Source organism: Oncorhynchus gorbuscha, linkage group LG01 (assembly GCF_021184085.1).
Source record: "Oncorhynchus gorbuscha isolate QuinsamMale2020 ecotype Even-year linkage group LG01, OgorEven_v1.0, whole genome shotgun sequence".
Classification (NCBI taxonomy): domain Eukaryota; kingdom Metazoa; phylum Chordata; class Actinopteri; order Salmoniformes; family Salmonidae; genus Oncorhynchus; species Oncorhynchus gorbuscha.
This window is the reverse complement of record NC_060173.1, coordinates 71,327,185-71,344,132: the sequence shown is the minus strand read 5'-3', so window position 1 is coordinate 71,344,132 and position 16,948 is coordinate 71,327,185. Positions and strand designations below refer to the sequence as shown.

General features: G+C 41.7%; 1 protein-coding gene across 3 annotated transcripts in view; it reads left to right on the top strand.

Moving 5' to 3' along the window:
• The window catches only part of LOC124041573 (E3 ubiquitin-protein ligase MYCBP2-like), a 233,183-nt gene that overhangs the window by 16,919 nt on the left and 199,316 nt on the right, over positions 1 to 16,948 (top strand). For all 3 annotated transcript variants that reach the window (XM_046359324.1, XM_046359315.1, XM_046359308.1), the window contains exons 4-5: positions 6,243 to 6,396; positions 10,233 to 10,429. In XM_046359324.1, coding sequence (XP_046215280.1) covers positions 6,243 to 6,396; positions 10,233 to 10,429 — 351 coding nt within the window. The remainder of the gene's footprint in view (positions 1 to 6,242; positions 6,397 to 10,232; positions 10,430 to 16,948) is intronic.

Below are 16,948 nucleotides of genomic sequence, written 5' to 3'. Positions count from 1 at the left end.
AGATCTTGGCCAACAACCTCCTTCCCTCAGTAAGAGCATTGAAGATGGGTCGTGGCTGGGTCTTCCAGCATGACAACGACCCGAAACACACAGCCAGGGCAACTAAGGAGTGGCTCCGTAAGAAGCATCTCAAAGTCCTGGAGTGGCCTCGCCAGTCTCCAAACATGAACCCAATAGAAAATGTTTGGAGGGAGCTGAAAGTCTGTATTGTCTCCTCAACTTGTTCAACAGCCACACCATTCATTACCAGATGTCTAGAACTTAGGGAATGATTTGTACCAAATACAATGCTCTTAGTTTTAGAGATGTTCAGGACCAGTTTATTACTGGCCACCAATTCCAAACCAGACTGCAACTCTTTGTTAAGGGTTTTAGTGACTTCATTAGCTGTGGTTGCTGATGCGGATATGGTCGTATCACCAGCATACATGGACACACATGCTTTGCTTAATGCCAGTGGCAGATCATTGGTAAAAATAGAAAAGAGTAGAGTGCCTAGAGAGCTGTCCTGCGGTACACCACACTTTACATGTTTGACATTAGAGATGCTTTCATTAAAGATAACCCTTTGCGTTCTATTAGATGGGTAGCTCTGAATCCACAATATGGCAGAGGTTGAAAAGCCATAACACACAAGTTTTCTCAACAATAATAAGTTATGGTTAATAATACCAAAGCTGACACTGAAATCTGACAGTACAACTACCACAGTCGTCTTATTATCAATTTCTTTCAAACAATCATCAGTCATTTGTATCAGTGCAGTACATGTTGAGTGCCCTTCTCTATAAGCATGCTAAAAGTCTGTTACTTTGAGAAATAGCATTGCATTTGGTCAAGCACCATTTTTTTCCCAACAGTTTGCTAAGAGCTGGCAGCAAGCTGATAGGTCTGCTGTTAGAACCAGTAAAGGCCTCTACCACTCTTAGGTAGCAGACTGACTTTGGCTTCCTTCTGGGCCTGAGGACAAAGACTTCCCTCTAGGCTTAGATTAAAGATATGACAGATAGGAGTGGCTATAGAGTCAATTGACCATGCCAGGAGGTTTGTAATTATTGATCGATAACAATTTTACCACCTCTCCTACACTAGCGTTTACAAAATTCAACCTTGCTTTTCTTTCATTATTTGTTTGTTTATGCATGAGTACAATTGCTCACTGTTCATTGTTGGCTGTGTTTACACAGGTAGCCCAATTCAGCTTTTTCCCCCTAGTTGTTCTTTTAAACAATCAGATCTGCTCTGAAAAAGATCTGATATGATTGGTTAAAATACCAATTAGTGTAAAAAAATCTAAGAGTTGGGCTGCAGCCCATGTGACAACAGGGAATGGGCTAGCCTGGGAGCCAGATCAGTCTTCTTTTGCAGACTGCAATTAGCTGGTCATCGATGGCTAATTGATGGCTGCTGTTGCCTTTTAAGATGTAAAAAAAAAGCTCTTTTACCTAACTCACTTTTCAATAATGGCTAGAAATGGACAGATTTGGTACTCTTGTAGGATGCAATCACTCCCACATTACTGACTACATGCAGCTCTCGCTTTGATCTCAAAACAAGAGCATAATAATTGCGGCCACTCATGCTGTAAACCAGTGTATTTCAAAGTGAACGGCATACATATATTGCAGTGGTCTGTTTGCATATAGGCCTACTTACAGCTCTGATTGTTTATGGCGCACCGGTCTGTGTAGAGTACAGGCCTGAGTCGTGCCTGCCATAGAATCTTACTCTGATGCGCTCTGCCTAATACAAAATCTTTTGCGTAGTTTGTTTTATGTTGCATTGAAAGTGGCATTTGCATTGATTCGATCACAATTCACAGTAAAGGGTAATGTTTATAGTGTTAACTAATGGGGAAAACTTTGAAGGCTGATTTATTTATTTTGCCTGGCATTCCCTGGGAGCTGCATGAGTGCTGCCTGCATGCTGGTAGCTTAGAGGGATCATTGCTCTAGTTGCACATCATATGTGACCGACCAGCTCGATTTGGTCTCATGTAGCAACATTTGAAATGTTAAATTTTTTATTCTTTACTCTTGGCTAAAAGTATAGACTCAGAGCTAGAAAATGGTATATCATACACTACAGTTGAGGAACAATGGGAAAGTAATTCTGCTTAGAAAGTTGATCATGATTGGCTCATTCGTCCCCCCTCTCCCTTGTAACTATTCCCCAGGTCGTTGCTGTAAATGAGAACGTGTTCTCAGTCAACTCACCTGGTAAAATAACGATACATTTTTTTGAGAAAATGGCCCTTGAATGTTTTGGTACACCTACTGGCGAGCTCTTTGTCTACACCCATTCAGCATCTTTCACACCTTAAGCCTTAACCCCACCCATCTCTTTAAGGATTCACATGTGAGGCCATGCACTAAACAACCAAATATTTCAAAAGTAAAGGCTTGTTTATACTACGTCTATCGACAGTTGTCGCAGTAACATCCTTTAACCTTTTGGTACTAGGGGGCAGTATTTTCATTTTTGGAAAATAACGTTCCCAAATTAAACGGGATATTTTGTCAGGACAAGATGCTAGAATATGCATATACTTGACAGCTTAGGATAGAAAACACTCTAAAGTTTGCGAAACTGTAAAAATATTGTCTGTGAGTATAATAGAACTGATGTTAGACGAAAGCCTGAGAAAAATCCAATCCGGAATTGACTCATCTTTTGAAAGCCCTGCGTTCCGATGCGTCCCTATTTAGCTGTGAATGCCCTATCAACCAGCTTACGCTTTCTACGTATTCCCTAAGGTGTCTAGAGCATTGTGACGTACTTTTACGCATTTATGTTGAAGAATACCCGTAGGCGGCTTCATTGCGCAAGTGGTCACCTGATGCTCCCAGAGAAATTCTTGCATAAAATGGAGGTAGCCATTATTCCAATTGCTTCTACTGAGAAACCAATTGTCCCAGTTGATATATTATCAAATAGATATTTGAAAAACACCTTGAGGATTGATTATAAATAACGTTTGCCATGTTTCTGTCGATATTATTGAGCTAATTTGGAATATTTTTCGCCGTTGTCGTGACCACAATTTCCGGTCGATTTCTCAGCCAAACGTGAAGAACAAACAGAGCTATTTCGCCTACAAAAATAATATTTTGGGAAAAAATTAACTTTGGCTATCTACCTGGGAGTCTCGTGAGTGAAAACATCCGAAGTTCATCAAAGGCAAACAATTTAATTTGATTGCTTTTCTGATTTCCGTGACAAGGTTGCCTGCTGCTAGCAAGGCATAATGCTATGCTAGGCTATCGATAAACTTACACAAATGCTTGTCTAGCTTTGGCTATAAAGCATATTTTGGAAATCTGAGATGACAGGGTGATTAACAAAAGGCTAAAAGGCTGTGTTCCAATATATTTCACTTGTGATTTTCATGAATAGGAATATTTTCTAGGAAGATTTGTCTGTTGCTTTATGCTAATTTAGTGTCAGATGATGACAACGTTCACGGGATGGGCTGTCACTAGAGGTTAATCGTCCAACCTCAAACTTGTCATTGTTGTTATTGTCATTGTCACTAAACAAAAACAGTCTGCATGACGACAGTAGAATGGTAGTCCAAAATAGCATAACTAGTGTATGTTAACACCAATAAACCCACCTGTTTAAAATGAAATGTATATGTCAACCTAGCAAACTAAAAGCAACCTTTTTTTGTTTCTAGCTTGTTAGCTGACGAGCCAATTCAAATAATGACCATATCCTATAGCTGACAACATCTATACTTTAGCTAATGTGTCTTCATTATTACAGGAAAATAAACTCTCAACAAGATCATTATTTAATGGCGAGCCAATTACAGAAAATGGCTTACGGTTGTGAGTGTGACAAATAAAGGCAGGGCATTCTATCAGAGAGTTTTAGCACTAATGAATTATAACGGATGACTTTGCGAACGCTCAACACCTGTTGAATATGGCCGGTGTCAGTAACTGTGCGCAAGAAAGCTTAATGAAATTGTTGCCAGCAGCACAGTTCATCAACAACGCTCTGGATATCATGAAAACAGCCTAACCAGCTCTGCTAGTGCGAGTAAAATGGTCAGTGAGGCGTTCTCTCATTTGCGTCTGGGAGTTGCTAGCAAGCTAGCCAACGTTACCTTGGGTACTTGACTGCCGGTGTGAGGTCAGAATGCTCAGAATAACATTACTCCTTGGCCAAAGCGTCCAGTGTGCTCTTTCAATGCTCCGAGAGTGAAACGCTCTGAGCGTGAGCACACTGGCACTCCAGATTGTATTTAAGAACACACCCGTTATGTCTTAATTTGACTTTGGTGCAGGTCACGTTCTTCACATTACCGTCACTGGTATACACATATCAAATAAAATCGGTTTATTTGTCACATACAAGTGTAGTGAAATGGTTACTTGCGTAGCGGAGTCTTTTGTGTAGCCTGGTAGGTAGGTAGCTAGTTAGCTAAACAATGAACCATCATCCCAACTCATGTTACTACCCTGCATGAATCTGCAGGTAGCTAGCCAACCAGGTTTAATGTTACCTAGCTAACATTAGGCTATACCTAGCAATGCAAATTTCTCTGAGATAAGACTAGTATTACTACAGATCATACACGTAACGTTGGGTAGAGAGCCAGCCAGCTAATGTTAGCTAGCTAGCAAACTGTACCCTTCAACTTGAAATTAAGATGACTTACTGACAAAATTAGACCATATCATATCTGAAAAAGTAGCTAGCTAGACATGGATGGACGTTTCTCCCTCTATCACGGATGCCATGGTTTCCCTCAGTTTGAAGATGTAATCCGGAGACAGGTGTTTTATACAACAGCCTTCTGTGTGTTCTCCCTCTTCATATTTTCAATCCAGAAAATCCACTATTTTCAAAACTCGGTCCTCCAGAAAGTGGAGAGTAACACTTTTGCATTTCTGCTATGTGATATCTTTCAAAATAGAAAAGGAATACCTACACATATTTACCAGTTGTATACAGAAGCGTCTATAATTGAGGTAATATGTACATTTAGTTAGAGTTAAAGTGACTATGCATAGATAATAACAGAGTAGCAGCAGTGTTCCAGAGGTGGGGGGGGGCAATGCAAATAGTCTGGGTAGCTATTCAGTCTTATGGCTTGGGGGGTACAAGTTATTTAGGTGTCTCTTGGACCTAGACTTGGTGCTCCGGTACCGCTTGCCGTGCTGTAGCAGAAAGAACAGTCTATGATTAAGGTGGCTGGAGTCAATTTTTAGGGCCTTCCTCTGACACCACCTGGTATAGTGGTCCTGGATGGCAGTAAGCTGAGGTACTGGGCCGTACGCATTACCCTTTGTAGTGACTTGCGGTCGGTGGCCCGAGCAGTTGCCATACCAGGCAGTGATGCTCTCGATGGTGCAGCTGTAGAACCTTTTGAAGATCTGAGGACCCATGCAAAATCTTTTCAGTCTCCTGTGGGGAAGAGGTTTTGAAGTGCCCTCTTAACGACTGTCTTGGTGTGCTTGCACCATGTTCATTTGTTGGTGATGTGGACACCAAGGAACTTGAAGCACTCATCCTGCTCCCCGACAGCCCTGTCGATGAGAATGGGGGTTGTGCTCTTTCCACCCTTTCCTGTAGTCCACAATCTCCTTTGTCTTGATCACGTTGAGGGAGAGATTGTTGTCCTTGCACCACACGGTCAGGTCTCTGACCCTCTCCCTATAGGCTGTCTCATTGTTGTCGGTGATCAGGTCTACCACTAATCAGCAAACTTAATGATGGTGTTTAATTTGTTCCTGGCCCTGCAATCATAAGTGAACAGGGAGTGAAGGAGGGAACTGAGCATGCACCCCCGAGTGGCCCACGTGTTGAGGATCAGCGTAGCGGATGTGTTGTTTCCTACCCTTACCACCTGGGGGCGGCCCATCAGGAAGTCTAGGATCCAGTTGCAGAGGGAGTGGTTTAGTCCCAGGTTCCTTAGCTTAGTGATGAGCTTTGAGGGCACTATGGTGTTAAAAGCTGAGCTGTAGTCAATGAATAGCATTCTGACATAGGTGTTCCTTTTGTCCAGGTGGGAATGGGCAGTGTGGAGTGTAATAGAATGATTGCATTGTCTGTGGATCTGTTGGGGGGGTATGCGAGTTGGAGTGGGTCTTTCGTGTCCGGGAGGATGCTTTTGTGAGCCATGACCAGCCTTTCAAAGCACTTCATGGCTACCGAAGTGAGTGCTACGGGGTGGTAATTATTTAGGCAGGTTAGGAGATATCTGATAATTGTTTGTGTTTTCTCTCTAGATTATTGGCATTGGTCTGTGTGGGGTGTTTGAGCTGATCAAGGAGACTCTGTTCTCCCACCCCTCGCTGTGCCTGCGCAGCCTACAGGCCCTACTGGACATGCTGCAGGGACAACAACCAGAGGGCTTCCAAACCGAACCTCCTGATGTACTGGGTGAGTACTAGCGCACACATGCTTGGGAAGACTCATGCACATGCTTTTAATATGTTATTTTACTAGGCTAGTCGGTTAAGAATAAATTCTTATTTGCAATGACTGCCTACCTTAGGCAAATCCCGGACAAGGCTTGGCCAATTGTGCGGCGCACTATGGGACTCCCAATCACGGCCGGTTGTGATACAGCCTGGATTTGAACCATGGTGTCTGTAGTGATGCCTCTAGTATTGAGATGCAGAGCCTTAGACCTCTGCGCCAGTAGGGAGTCCAATGCTAGGGCTGGACAGAACTGTATTTTACTATACTGGTATTGACGCACAGACCAGTTTGGATTTTCTTCTTTACATTCTATAACGGTATATCAATGTTTGCTTTGTTGAATGTAATAACAGAGGTGGAACTTCAAAAAATTATGGCAATCGTTTGTTAATGCCAGTTCGAGACTTCTAACAGCTGAGAAAGCCGAATGAGCCTCGGGCACACACTTTTTTTTTTTGTTGTTCATAACAGTTAAACTATTCTACCTTGTTATCTAGCTAATAGATCCAAGTTGCCAAGACTTGAAATATGAAGACTAAATGACAACTCACTAGCATGTGGGCTTGTGCTTGAGAGAGAGTTTGAGTTCATTTTCTTTATTCACCTGTTGCACGAGTTGGGTCATTATTAGTGGATGTGTATTATGCATGGTTCTGGTTACATTTTCCTTATTATGTCTGTCATAGTTGAAGTGTACCTATGATGAAAATGACAGGCTTCTCATCTTTTTAAGTGGGAGAACTTGCACAATTGGTGGCTGACTAAATACTTTTTTGCTCCACTGTATATTTACGAACACACGGCATGTTTTTCATTACTCATGAGGCCCTAAAATGAATTCCTATTTTCTCTAAACATACTCCGTAACCCACATATGTCAGAGTCAAGGCCCGCGGGCCACATCCGGCCCGCGAGAAGGTTTTTTACGGCCCCTGGGATGATCTTGATTTATTATTAGAACCGGCCCGCAGACCGCAGCAAGCCGGCAGCCCGCAGATCTTTTACACGCACCAATACTACATTTCCCACAATGCAACGGTGACGCACCGAGCAGTAGGCTGCTTCATTTCAATATTTATTGGCACAGCAGTTGTCAGCATCACAGTAAAATTAACTTTCAGATACCCATCAAAAATGGCAAAACGGAAGGTGGACACTGAGAACCGGGGGTTTCAAACAAGGTGGGAGTCGGAGTATTTGTTCACGGAGGTAGCTGGAAAACCTGTGTGTCTTCTGTGTGGAGAAAGTGTGGCGGTACTGAAAGAGTATAATCTGAGACGACATTATGAAACGAAACACGCGGACAAAAACAAGAATATGGACATGGAACAAAGGCTACAAAAGGCAGAGGAATTAAAACGAGGCCTCAAATCTCGACAGGCTCTGTTCAAAAAAGCCAAATCACAAGGCCAGGCTGCTGTCAAGGCCAGTTTTATTTTGGCAGAAGAGATCGCTAAATCAGCCCGGCCATTTACGGAGGGGGATTTCATCAAAAACTGCATGATTAAAGTTTGTGACGAAGTTTGCCCAGAAAAAAGGCAACTCTTTTTAAATGTGAGTCTGAGCAGAAACACCATTGCCGAGAGAGTAGACCAGTTGTCCATCAATCTAAAAGAGCAGCTTGTGAAAAAGGGAAAAGATTTCATTGCATATTCCTTGGCTGTGGATGAGAGCACCGACATTTCTGACATTGCCCAGTTGTCAATTTTCATCCGCGGAGTGGACTCCAGCCTAAGCGTGACAGAGGAGTTTTTGGCTTTACGTCCTATGCATGGCACAACTACGGGGCATGATTTGTATGAAGAGGTGTCAAGATGTGTAAATGAGATGGAGCTGCCTTGGGAAAAACTTGTGGGTTTGACAACCGACGGAGCACCTGCGATGTGTGGACACAGGAGCGGACTGGTGGCCAAGATACGGGAAAAGATGCAAGAGGAAAACGCGACAGGTGAGCTGACAGCTTATCATTGTATCATACACCAGGAAGCGTTGTGCGGTAAAGCCTTGAAAATGGAGCATGTAATGAGCATCATCACGCGCACAGTTAACTTTATCAGAGCCAAAGGTTTGAATCACCGCCAGTTCAAGGCATTTCTGACGGAGTTAGAAACGGAGCATGGTGATTTGCCTTATCACACAGAGGTGCGATGGCTAAGCCAGGGAAAGGTGCTTCAAAGATGTTTCGAGCTTCGTGAGGAGATTTGTCTGTTCTTGGACAGCAAAGGGAAAGACACAACACAACTCCGAGACGAAATGTTTCTGTGTGAAATGGCTTTTCTGTGTGACATTACGAGTCATCTGAATGCAATGAACTTGCAGCTGCAGGGTCGGGATCGTGTCATCTCTGATATGTACAGTACAGTGAAGGCATTTAAAACCAAACTGACTCTGTGGGAGACGCAGATGCGGAAAGAAAATTTGAGCCACTTTCCCAGCTGCCAGACCATGAAAGAGAAGCTCTCTACCAGTGCGTTCCCGAGCGCACAGTTGGCTGATAAAATAGGTATGCTTGCCGCTGACTTTCGACGCCGATTTGCTGACTTTGAAGCACAAAAAAGCAGGTTGGAACTGCTCGGTAACCCATTTGCTGTTGACGTGGAAAGCTCACCACCAAACCTCCAAATGGAGTTGATTGACCTCCAATGCAATGATGCACTGAGGGCAAAATATGCGGCAGTGGGTGCTGCGGAGTTCGCCCGTTTCCTCCCCGACACAATGCCCCAGCTGCGCATCCAGGCTGCTCAAACGTTGTCTATGTTTGGCAGCACATACCTGTGTGAACAACTGTTTTCTTTGATGAACTTGAGGAACAAAACATCACACAGAAGTCGACTTACTGCTGAACACCTCCACTCAATTCTGAGGATTTCCTCAGCTCAGAGCCTTACCCCGAACATTGATGAACTTGTGGAAAAGATGGGACACCACCAAGTATCACCCTCAACCTCAAACAAGTGAACATTACTGTGCAATCACATATTTAGAGTTTTTACTCAGTTCAAGTTTAAAAGTTAAAGTTTAATATTTGTTTTCACTGCATGTTACTTCTCCTTAAACAAAGTGTTGTTTTTGATTAATAGATTTTTGCACTTTATTTTATTGTATTTCAATCCAATTATATTTTTAAAATATTTCAGTTGAGTGGATGATAGAAAATTGCTATTATTGTTTTTTTCTTTGAAGTAAATTTAGCCCACTTTTGCTAAAATAGAAAATATAGGCTACTGATGGTGCCTTGAATACCGGTTTCTTTCATTTAATGTTCATGTTATGGGGATTTTTATATAAAGGAAATTTGTCTTTTGTGTCTGTTGAAAATTAAAGATTACTGACAGAGCCATAAGAAAATATTGCTTTATTTATCTGATCATATTGGAATATATTTGTTAGGTTTTCAGTAGGTTCAATTAGGTTCACTAGACTATATGCGTCATTTAAAAATTTTTCAATGAACATTCGAACAGTCCGGCCCTCGGCTTGTAGCTAAATTTTTTATTTGGCCCTCCGTCCATTTGACTTTGACACCCCTGCCGTAACCCAACCCCTAAACCTAACTCTTTATGCTAATTGTAACCCTAATTGTAACCCTAAACCATGAGCTTAAAAAATAGCGTTTGTCCTCATGGGGACATGGGAAATGTCCCCACGAGGGAGAATTTACCATGTTTTACTACTAAATAGAGACTCGCACGCACTTGTGCAGACATAGGTATGCGCACACATATTGCAGACACAGGTATGCACACACATATTACAGACACACAGCCTTTTCTAACCCTCTCTCCTCACTACAGAGTCTTTGTTTCACCTGCTGCTGGAGACAACTGTGCGCAGCACAGGGATGAATGACCCCACGGGGCAGGCCCTCACCGCCCTCTCCTGCGCCTGCCTCTTCAGCCTGGTGGTGTCCTGGGGAGACACGGGCAAGACCCTGCAGGCCGTCTCCGCCATCCTCACCAACAACGACAGTCACACCTGCCAAACTATCCAGGTGAGACAACGTGGCACAACACTAAACGACACAACACACTTCATATAAAACCCCACTGAGGTTAGACTTGGTTAGACACAGGTTAAACCTGCCCCATACCTCTCCATGCATTTAAGTTAACACAGCACACATCCTATATGTACAACCCAACTCACCCAGGTTAGACATAGACTATACCTACCCATAGCCCCCTCATCCAGATAGATTAGGCGACCTACACTACCGGTCAAAAGTTTTAGAACGCCTACTCTTTCAAAGGTTTTTCTGTTATTTGTACTATTTTCTACATTGTATAATAATAGTGAAGACATCAAAACTATGAAATAACACATTCATCCAAACTAGTCCATGCCTTTCATATGGAATCAATCCATCATCCCAAACCATAGCAATTTGGTTGAGATCGGGGGATTGTGGAGGCCAGGTCATCTGATGCAGCACTCCATCACTCTCCTTCATGGTCAAATAGCCCTTCAAGGCCTGGAGGTGTGTTGGATCATTGCCCTGTTGAAAACAAATGATAGTCCCACAAAGCGCAAACCAGATGGGATGGCGTATCACTGCAGAATGCTGTAGTAGCCATGCTGGTTAAGTGTGCCTTGAATTCTAAATAAATCACAAACCGTGTCGCCAGCAAAGCACCCCCACACCATAACACCACCAACTCTATGCTTTACGGTGGGAAATACACATGCGGATATCATCCGTTCACCCACAACACATCTCAGACACAACGCATCCTTCTCCATCTGACTCTCCGCCAATGCTGCCTGCCGTTTTGGATTGAGAAACTGACGATACAACAACGCAACAAATACATTGATCATCTCAGCAAGGTTTTACCCATGGTCGTGGAGCTGGGGGGGAAGTGCAACTGAAATGTAACTGAGATGTAGTTGAAATAAACATCTACATTTTGAAAGAGTTAATTATTTTATGAACAAATACTGTATATGCGTCTTCCATGGTCCAGCTACAGCTTCTTCTGACAACGTAGAAAAATGTGCACGCTAGAAAGAGGAAGAGCATTGTTTTAAATTGTCACTTCTTCATCCTCCTCATTCAGTTAATTCAAATTCAATTGTAATTAGGGTTTGCAAAGGGTCAAACATTTTGGTAAATTTCTGGAATTTTTCATGACGATTTCCATAGGGTGTTACACTGGAATTTGGGGAAATTTGCTTAAATTCATCAAAAACGTATCCTATAACAGTGAACCTAATGAGATGCTATTGAGCCTACACTACTAAACTGTCTGAGCCAAGGACTACATGCTTTCAGGTATGTTTTTATTACAATATTGGATGGGGGGAATATATTTTATGTCATGCATGAGTTTTTTTGTTAACTAGTAAATAGTAGCCTACAGCAAAGTGTGTTTTAAATCCTTTCTAACTTGTTAACAATTTCTTGTATCATGTATTTTGGGAGAGAGTGGTAAGCAGCCTGAAACTCTACAAGACTCTGCTTGCAGATGTAAGAGAAGAAATCTGTACTGCCCTGCCCACTTCACTGTTGCTCCAAGCAGAGGAAACTGCAGTTTTGAAATACATCAAAAAGCGAAGACTTCTGAAGCCCATACACATCGCAGCATACATGTTGAACCCCAAGTATACTGACAAGAGCATCCTGTCTCGCGCAGAGATCAACAAAGCCTATGGTGTCATCACTGCTGTGTCTCGCCTGGATGAGGGAAAGGTTCTTGGCAGTCTGGCGAAGTACATTTCCAAGCAAAGGCTTTGGAAATAAGATGCAATATGGCAGTCGTGCCAACATATCTCATCAGCCACCTGGTGGAAGGGACTTTGTGGATCTGAGGCTCTTTCCCGTTGCCTACATCATTCTCCAAATCCCACCAACATCAGCCGCCACGAAGCCCAACTAGTCCTTGTTTGGGAACGCACACACAACAGGCCGACCAATACAAGGGTTGAAAAATTGGTGGCTATCTGGGCAAATTTGAGTCTTTTTGAGCCTGACGAGCCATCCTCAACAAGGTTGGAAAGTGACAGTCGAGCTGAGGCCTCAGAGCCTGATGTTCAAGAGGTGGACATTGACGTCCAGGGAGAAGACATGGAAGCCTGAGAGGAAGACAACCAAAGTTAAGCACACTCAAGTTTTCAGTTGTCTTATTTTTTGTTTGTTTCACAATAAAAAATATTTTGTGTCTTCAAAGTGGTAGGCATGTTGTGTAATAAATATATTTTAATTCCAGGTCGTAAGGCAACAAAAAAGGAAAAATGCCAAGGGAGGGTGAATACTTTCGCAAAGCAACGTATGTTGATAACGTTTTTGGGAGATGCGATGGATCATTCAATTTTCTCTTTTGTTGTTCAGTGAAATCATCCAATGTGAAGTCAACTCATTTAATTCAAGTTCAATTTGTGACTAAATTGTTTTTAAAAATTCATATTGTAAGGATTTAATGATGTCTACTTATGTCGCTCTGGATAAGAGCGTCTGCTAAATGACTTAAATGTAAATAAGGTTTCTGTTTCCATATATTGTAAATATATTCAATACAAAAAACATATTGAAATGGTATTAATTTGTATATAGTCCCCTCTAATTCCCATATATTCTCATGGAAAGTTTCCACCTCTGAATATTCCCCAAAATGTGCAACCTTAATTGTAATACATTTTGTCACTCCCATTGCAAAGTTTAAAAACAGATGGATTTGTGAAATTGCTTTATTAGACATTTTTCTGTTTCATGAGTTTTGGTGATTACAGAATCGGTAGGATATTAAATAAACACTAAAATAGGCAACAGAAGCAGGAACATCACTCTACTCATTCCTGGCTTTCGTTAAAAATAAGTTGTATTATAATGCAGAGTTAAAGACACATTGCTTGATGTACAACTTTATAGTACTTAAGTATCGGAAACATTGCAAGTTGGCTCTTTTTTGGCATTAAGCTAAACTTTACAATCGGACTCAACTCTGACTGACCCGCAGCATCTATCGGTAGTCTAAACTGTGGCACAAATTGGGGGATTGTTCACAACTAGCTGAGCTACTAGACTATCCTTGTCTAAATTTATGGAGGTGTGAATGTTTCAGTCACTCTCTCCTATCGAGTCCTGCGTCATGAAAGTAAATCAGCTGCCAGCTTGTGGATCTTGATGATTTCCTCTATTGATTTTAGAGGTCTACTGTCCACCTGGTAATTGTGTGGTTCCAAATGATAGTATCACCTTCAGATGGCTGTGTGGTTTCAGGGAGAAGCCAGCAGTGAGCCTGCGACCAGACACAGTGGATAAAGAGTCACCTACAGATGGATGTGTGGTTTCAGGGAGAAGCCAGCAGTGAGCCTGCGACCAGATACAGTGGATAGAGTCACCTACAGATGGATGTGTGGTTTCAGGGAGAAGCCAGCTGTGAGCCTGGGACCAGACACGGTGGATAAAGAGTCACCTTCAGATGGATGTGTGGTTTCAGAGAGAAGCCAGTGTGACTCATCACCTGGATTCGGTCTTATGTAGCAACATTTGAAATAGTGTTTTTTTTTAACATTAGAAAGAAGTAGACTCAGAGCTACAAAATGGTATAGCATACATTGCATTTGAGGAACAATGGGAAAGTATTTCTGCTTTGAAAGTTGATCAACTTGTAAAACCGCCTTTTTAATGTTTTGCTATCTAGTGAAGAGCTCTTCTTTGTCTACACCCATTCGGCATTAGCCCCACCAATCTTGTTTCTCTCTTAAAGAGCCCATTTGACGCTCTGGCCGGTGAATTGTTTACGCCTGGATAGCATGAAAACAGCCGAACCAGCTCTGCTGGCAACAATTTCATTAAGCTTTTTTGCAGACGTTTACTGACACCGGCCATATTACCTAGTTAAACAATGAGCAGTGTCAACAATAGGAACTAACCAACCATGTTCAATGTTAGCTAGCTAACATTAGGCTCTAACTTGAACAGCACACGGCTCTGGGAAACTAATAACGTCAACTAGGGAGCCAGCCAGCTAACATTAGCTAGCTAGCTAACAGTACACTTTAGCATAAGACGTATAGCTAGCTTGGTAAACAAAGTGTAAGTTCACACCCGTCACAACATTAGCTAACGAGCCAGCCAGCTAACGTTAGCTAGTTAAACAACAATGAACATTGCTGGGAGCTAACCCAACCATGTTTAATGTTAGCTAAGTAGAACAGCAAACGGCTCTGGAAACAAATTATATCAGCTAGGGAGCCAGCCAGCTAACGTTAGCTAGCTAGCTAACAGTACACTTAAACTTGACATGAAACCACTTTGTCAAAATTAGAAAACGTGTAATCTCAGAAAAGGTAGCTAGCTATCTTACCTATATACATCATCGTGCATGGACGCGTCTCCCTGTCAGGAATGTCATGCCACGGTAGCCCTTAGCTTGAAGAAGTAATCCGGAGAAAGGTGTTTTCTCCATCTCTTTAGCTATCATACTCTAATTTCAAAACTTGATCCTCCAGAAAGTAAAAAAAAAAAGAAGCTGAGTTTGACAGAATTATCCACGCAGACTGACGAGCTTCTATGGCAGACCAATCCGAACTCCTCTCTCGGCATGTCCAGCCCACTCATTATCTCAGCCAATCCTGGCTAGTGGGAAGGTTGCTCGCTTTCTCTGTGGCTTAACCAACAATTGTATTTACTGATGGGATACAAGTTTGTTATTAAAGACACATGAAAGTTCACATAGTCAAGAAGGCATTTCAGCCAAAAAAACGCATTTTGATAAACAAATATTTTTTATTTTAAAACGGCTCTCCTGTGAAGTTGTGACTTGCTGTGACATACACCTAGTTTCTTGAATCGGGTCACATAATTGTCTAATATTAGATGGCTCTTTAAAACTTCTTCAGAATTGGTGGGTCCCCTGCGGGACGTTGAGCTAACGTAGGCAATTTGCATGAGGTTGTAAGTAACAAGAACATTTCCCAGGACATAGGCATATCTGATACTGGCAGACAGCTTAAATTATTGCTATCTAACTGCATTGTTAAACAAACACTCAAACAGGCAACAGAAGTAGGATCGGTCTTATTTTTGAAAATACATTGATGTTTTAAAAAGCGATGCACATTTAACAGTTAGGTTATTGATTATATGCCTAATTAAGTTCAGCTTTCCTCTCACTTTTCGTAGACAATAAGGCAAAGGCATTTGTCAAATTTCCTCATTCCGCTGCTGCCTCCGGCATTGTTCTCAACACCAATATGTTGGTTACTCTTGCTATTATGCACACAGGAACATGGTCTAGGAAAAGGCTCCAATTCAACAGTGCACTGATGTGCTTCCAAACTGTGATAAAAATTACAGACCATTACATGCTTTGTAAGTAGGAAAACCTGCACAATCGGCAGTGTATCAAATACTTGTTCTCCCCACTGTATATGAAATTGATTAATTACACCGTTTGATTGTTGCAGTCCAAATGACTGCTCATTAGTTTGAAGGTGGGTTCCATCGAGGCCCAGCAGTTTGTCTCCTCCCCTTCTACACTGATTGAATTAGATTTAACAAGTGACATAAGGGATCTTAGCTTTCACCTGTATTCACCTGGTCAGTCTGTCATGGAAAGAGCAGGTGTTCGTAATGTTTTGTACACTCAGTGTACAAAGGTTAATTTAACAGTAAAATAAGACTATGCATAAAAAAATGTAAGCTGTGAATGCCTCAAACTAGTTCACCAAGTTATGTTGTTACTGTGTGACTGTGGCATGCTAGCTGCTAGCATGATAAACCCATATTTCAAATTGGCAAGAAATAGTAATTAATGCAATGAAATATGCTATAATGTGCATATCAGCACATGACTCTCATAATCTTACATAAAGTATGATGATAGTTCAGAAGAAAATTCAAGGCTTTATCTGCTGGTTGCCTCAAAACAAGTTTTGTTGCAGCTTTGAAATTGGCCACCAGTGGGAACTTACACACTGTCAATAACTTCGGAATAAAACATGCAGATGAATTGGTTGAAACATTAAACAGTAAAATTATTATAAATAAATAAAAAATATAGAAGTGGGCTTAATAGGTAAGTTTTCCCAGTTCATTGTTTTTCAAAAGTATAATAACACCAAAGGGCTGTATCGCCACTACAAACATCCCTAATAGCCCACACCTATGCACAATCAACACTAAACAAGACTTCCTGGTAGAGCGCTATTTCTATCCCAATCCTTGCCCCCAACCTGTTCATGAATTAGGGACACTGAACACATCTGTGTGAGGACCTTTTCAAGGAAGAATTTGTTTGTTTCTTATGATTCTATGCATCATTTTTTAATTGTTCTTCATTGTTTTGTATTTTTTTGCTTCCTTAAATGTATGTTATCTATGTATTTCTACTATGTTTTGTATCTTTCCCCAGGTCGTTGCTGTAAATGAGAATGTATTTTGTCAACTCACCTGGTAAAATAAGGAATAAATTAAACATCAACAACTGTCACACATGAATCATTGTTAGCTATCGCTCCATAAAATCCGTAGAAGGGAAACGACTACTTCCAAGGTCTGAGGGATGAA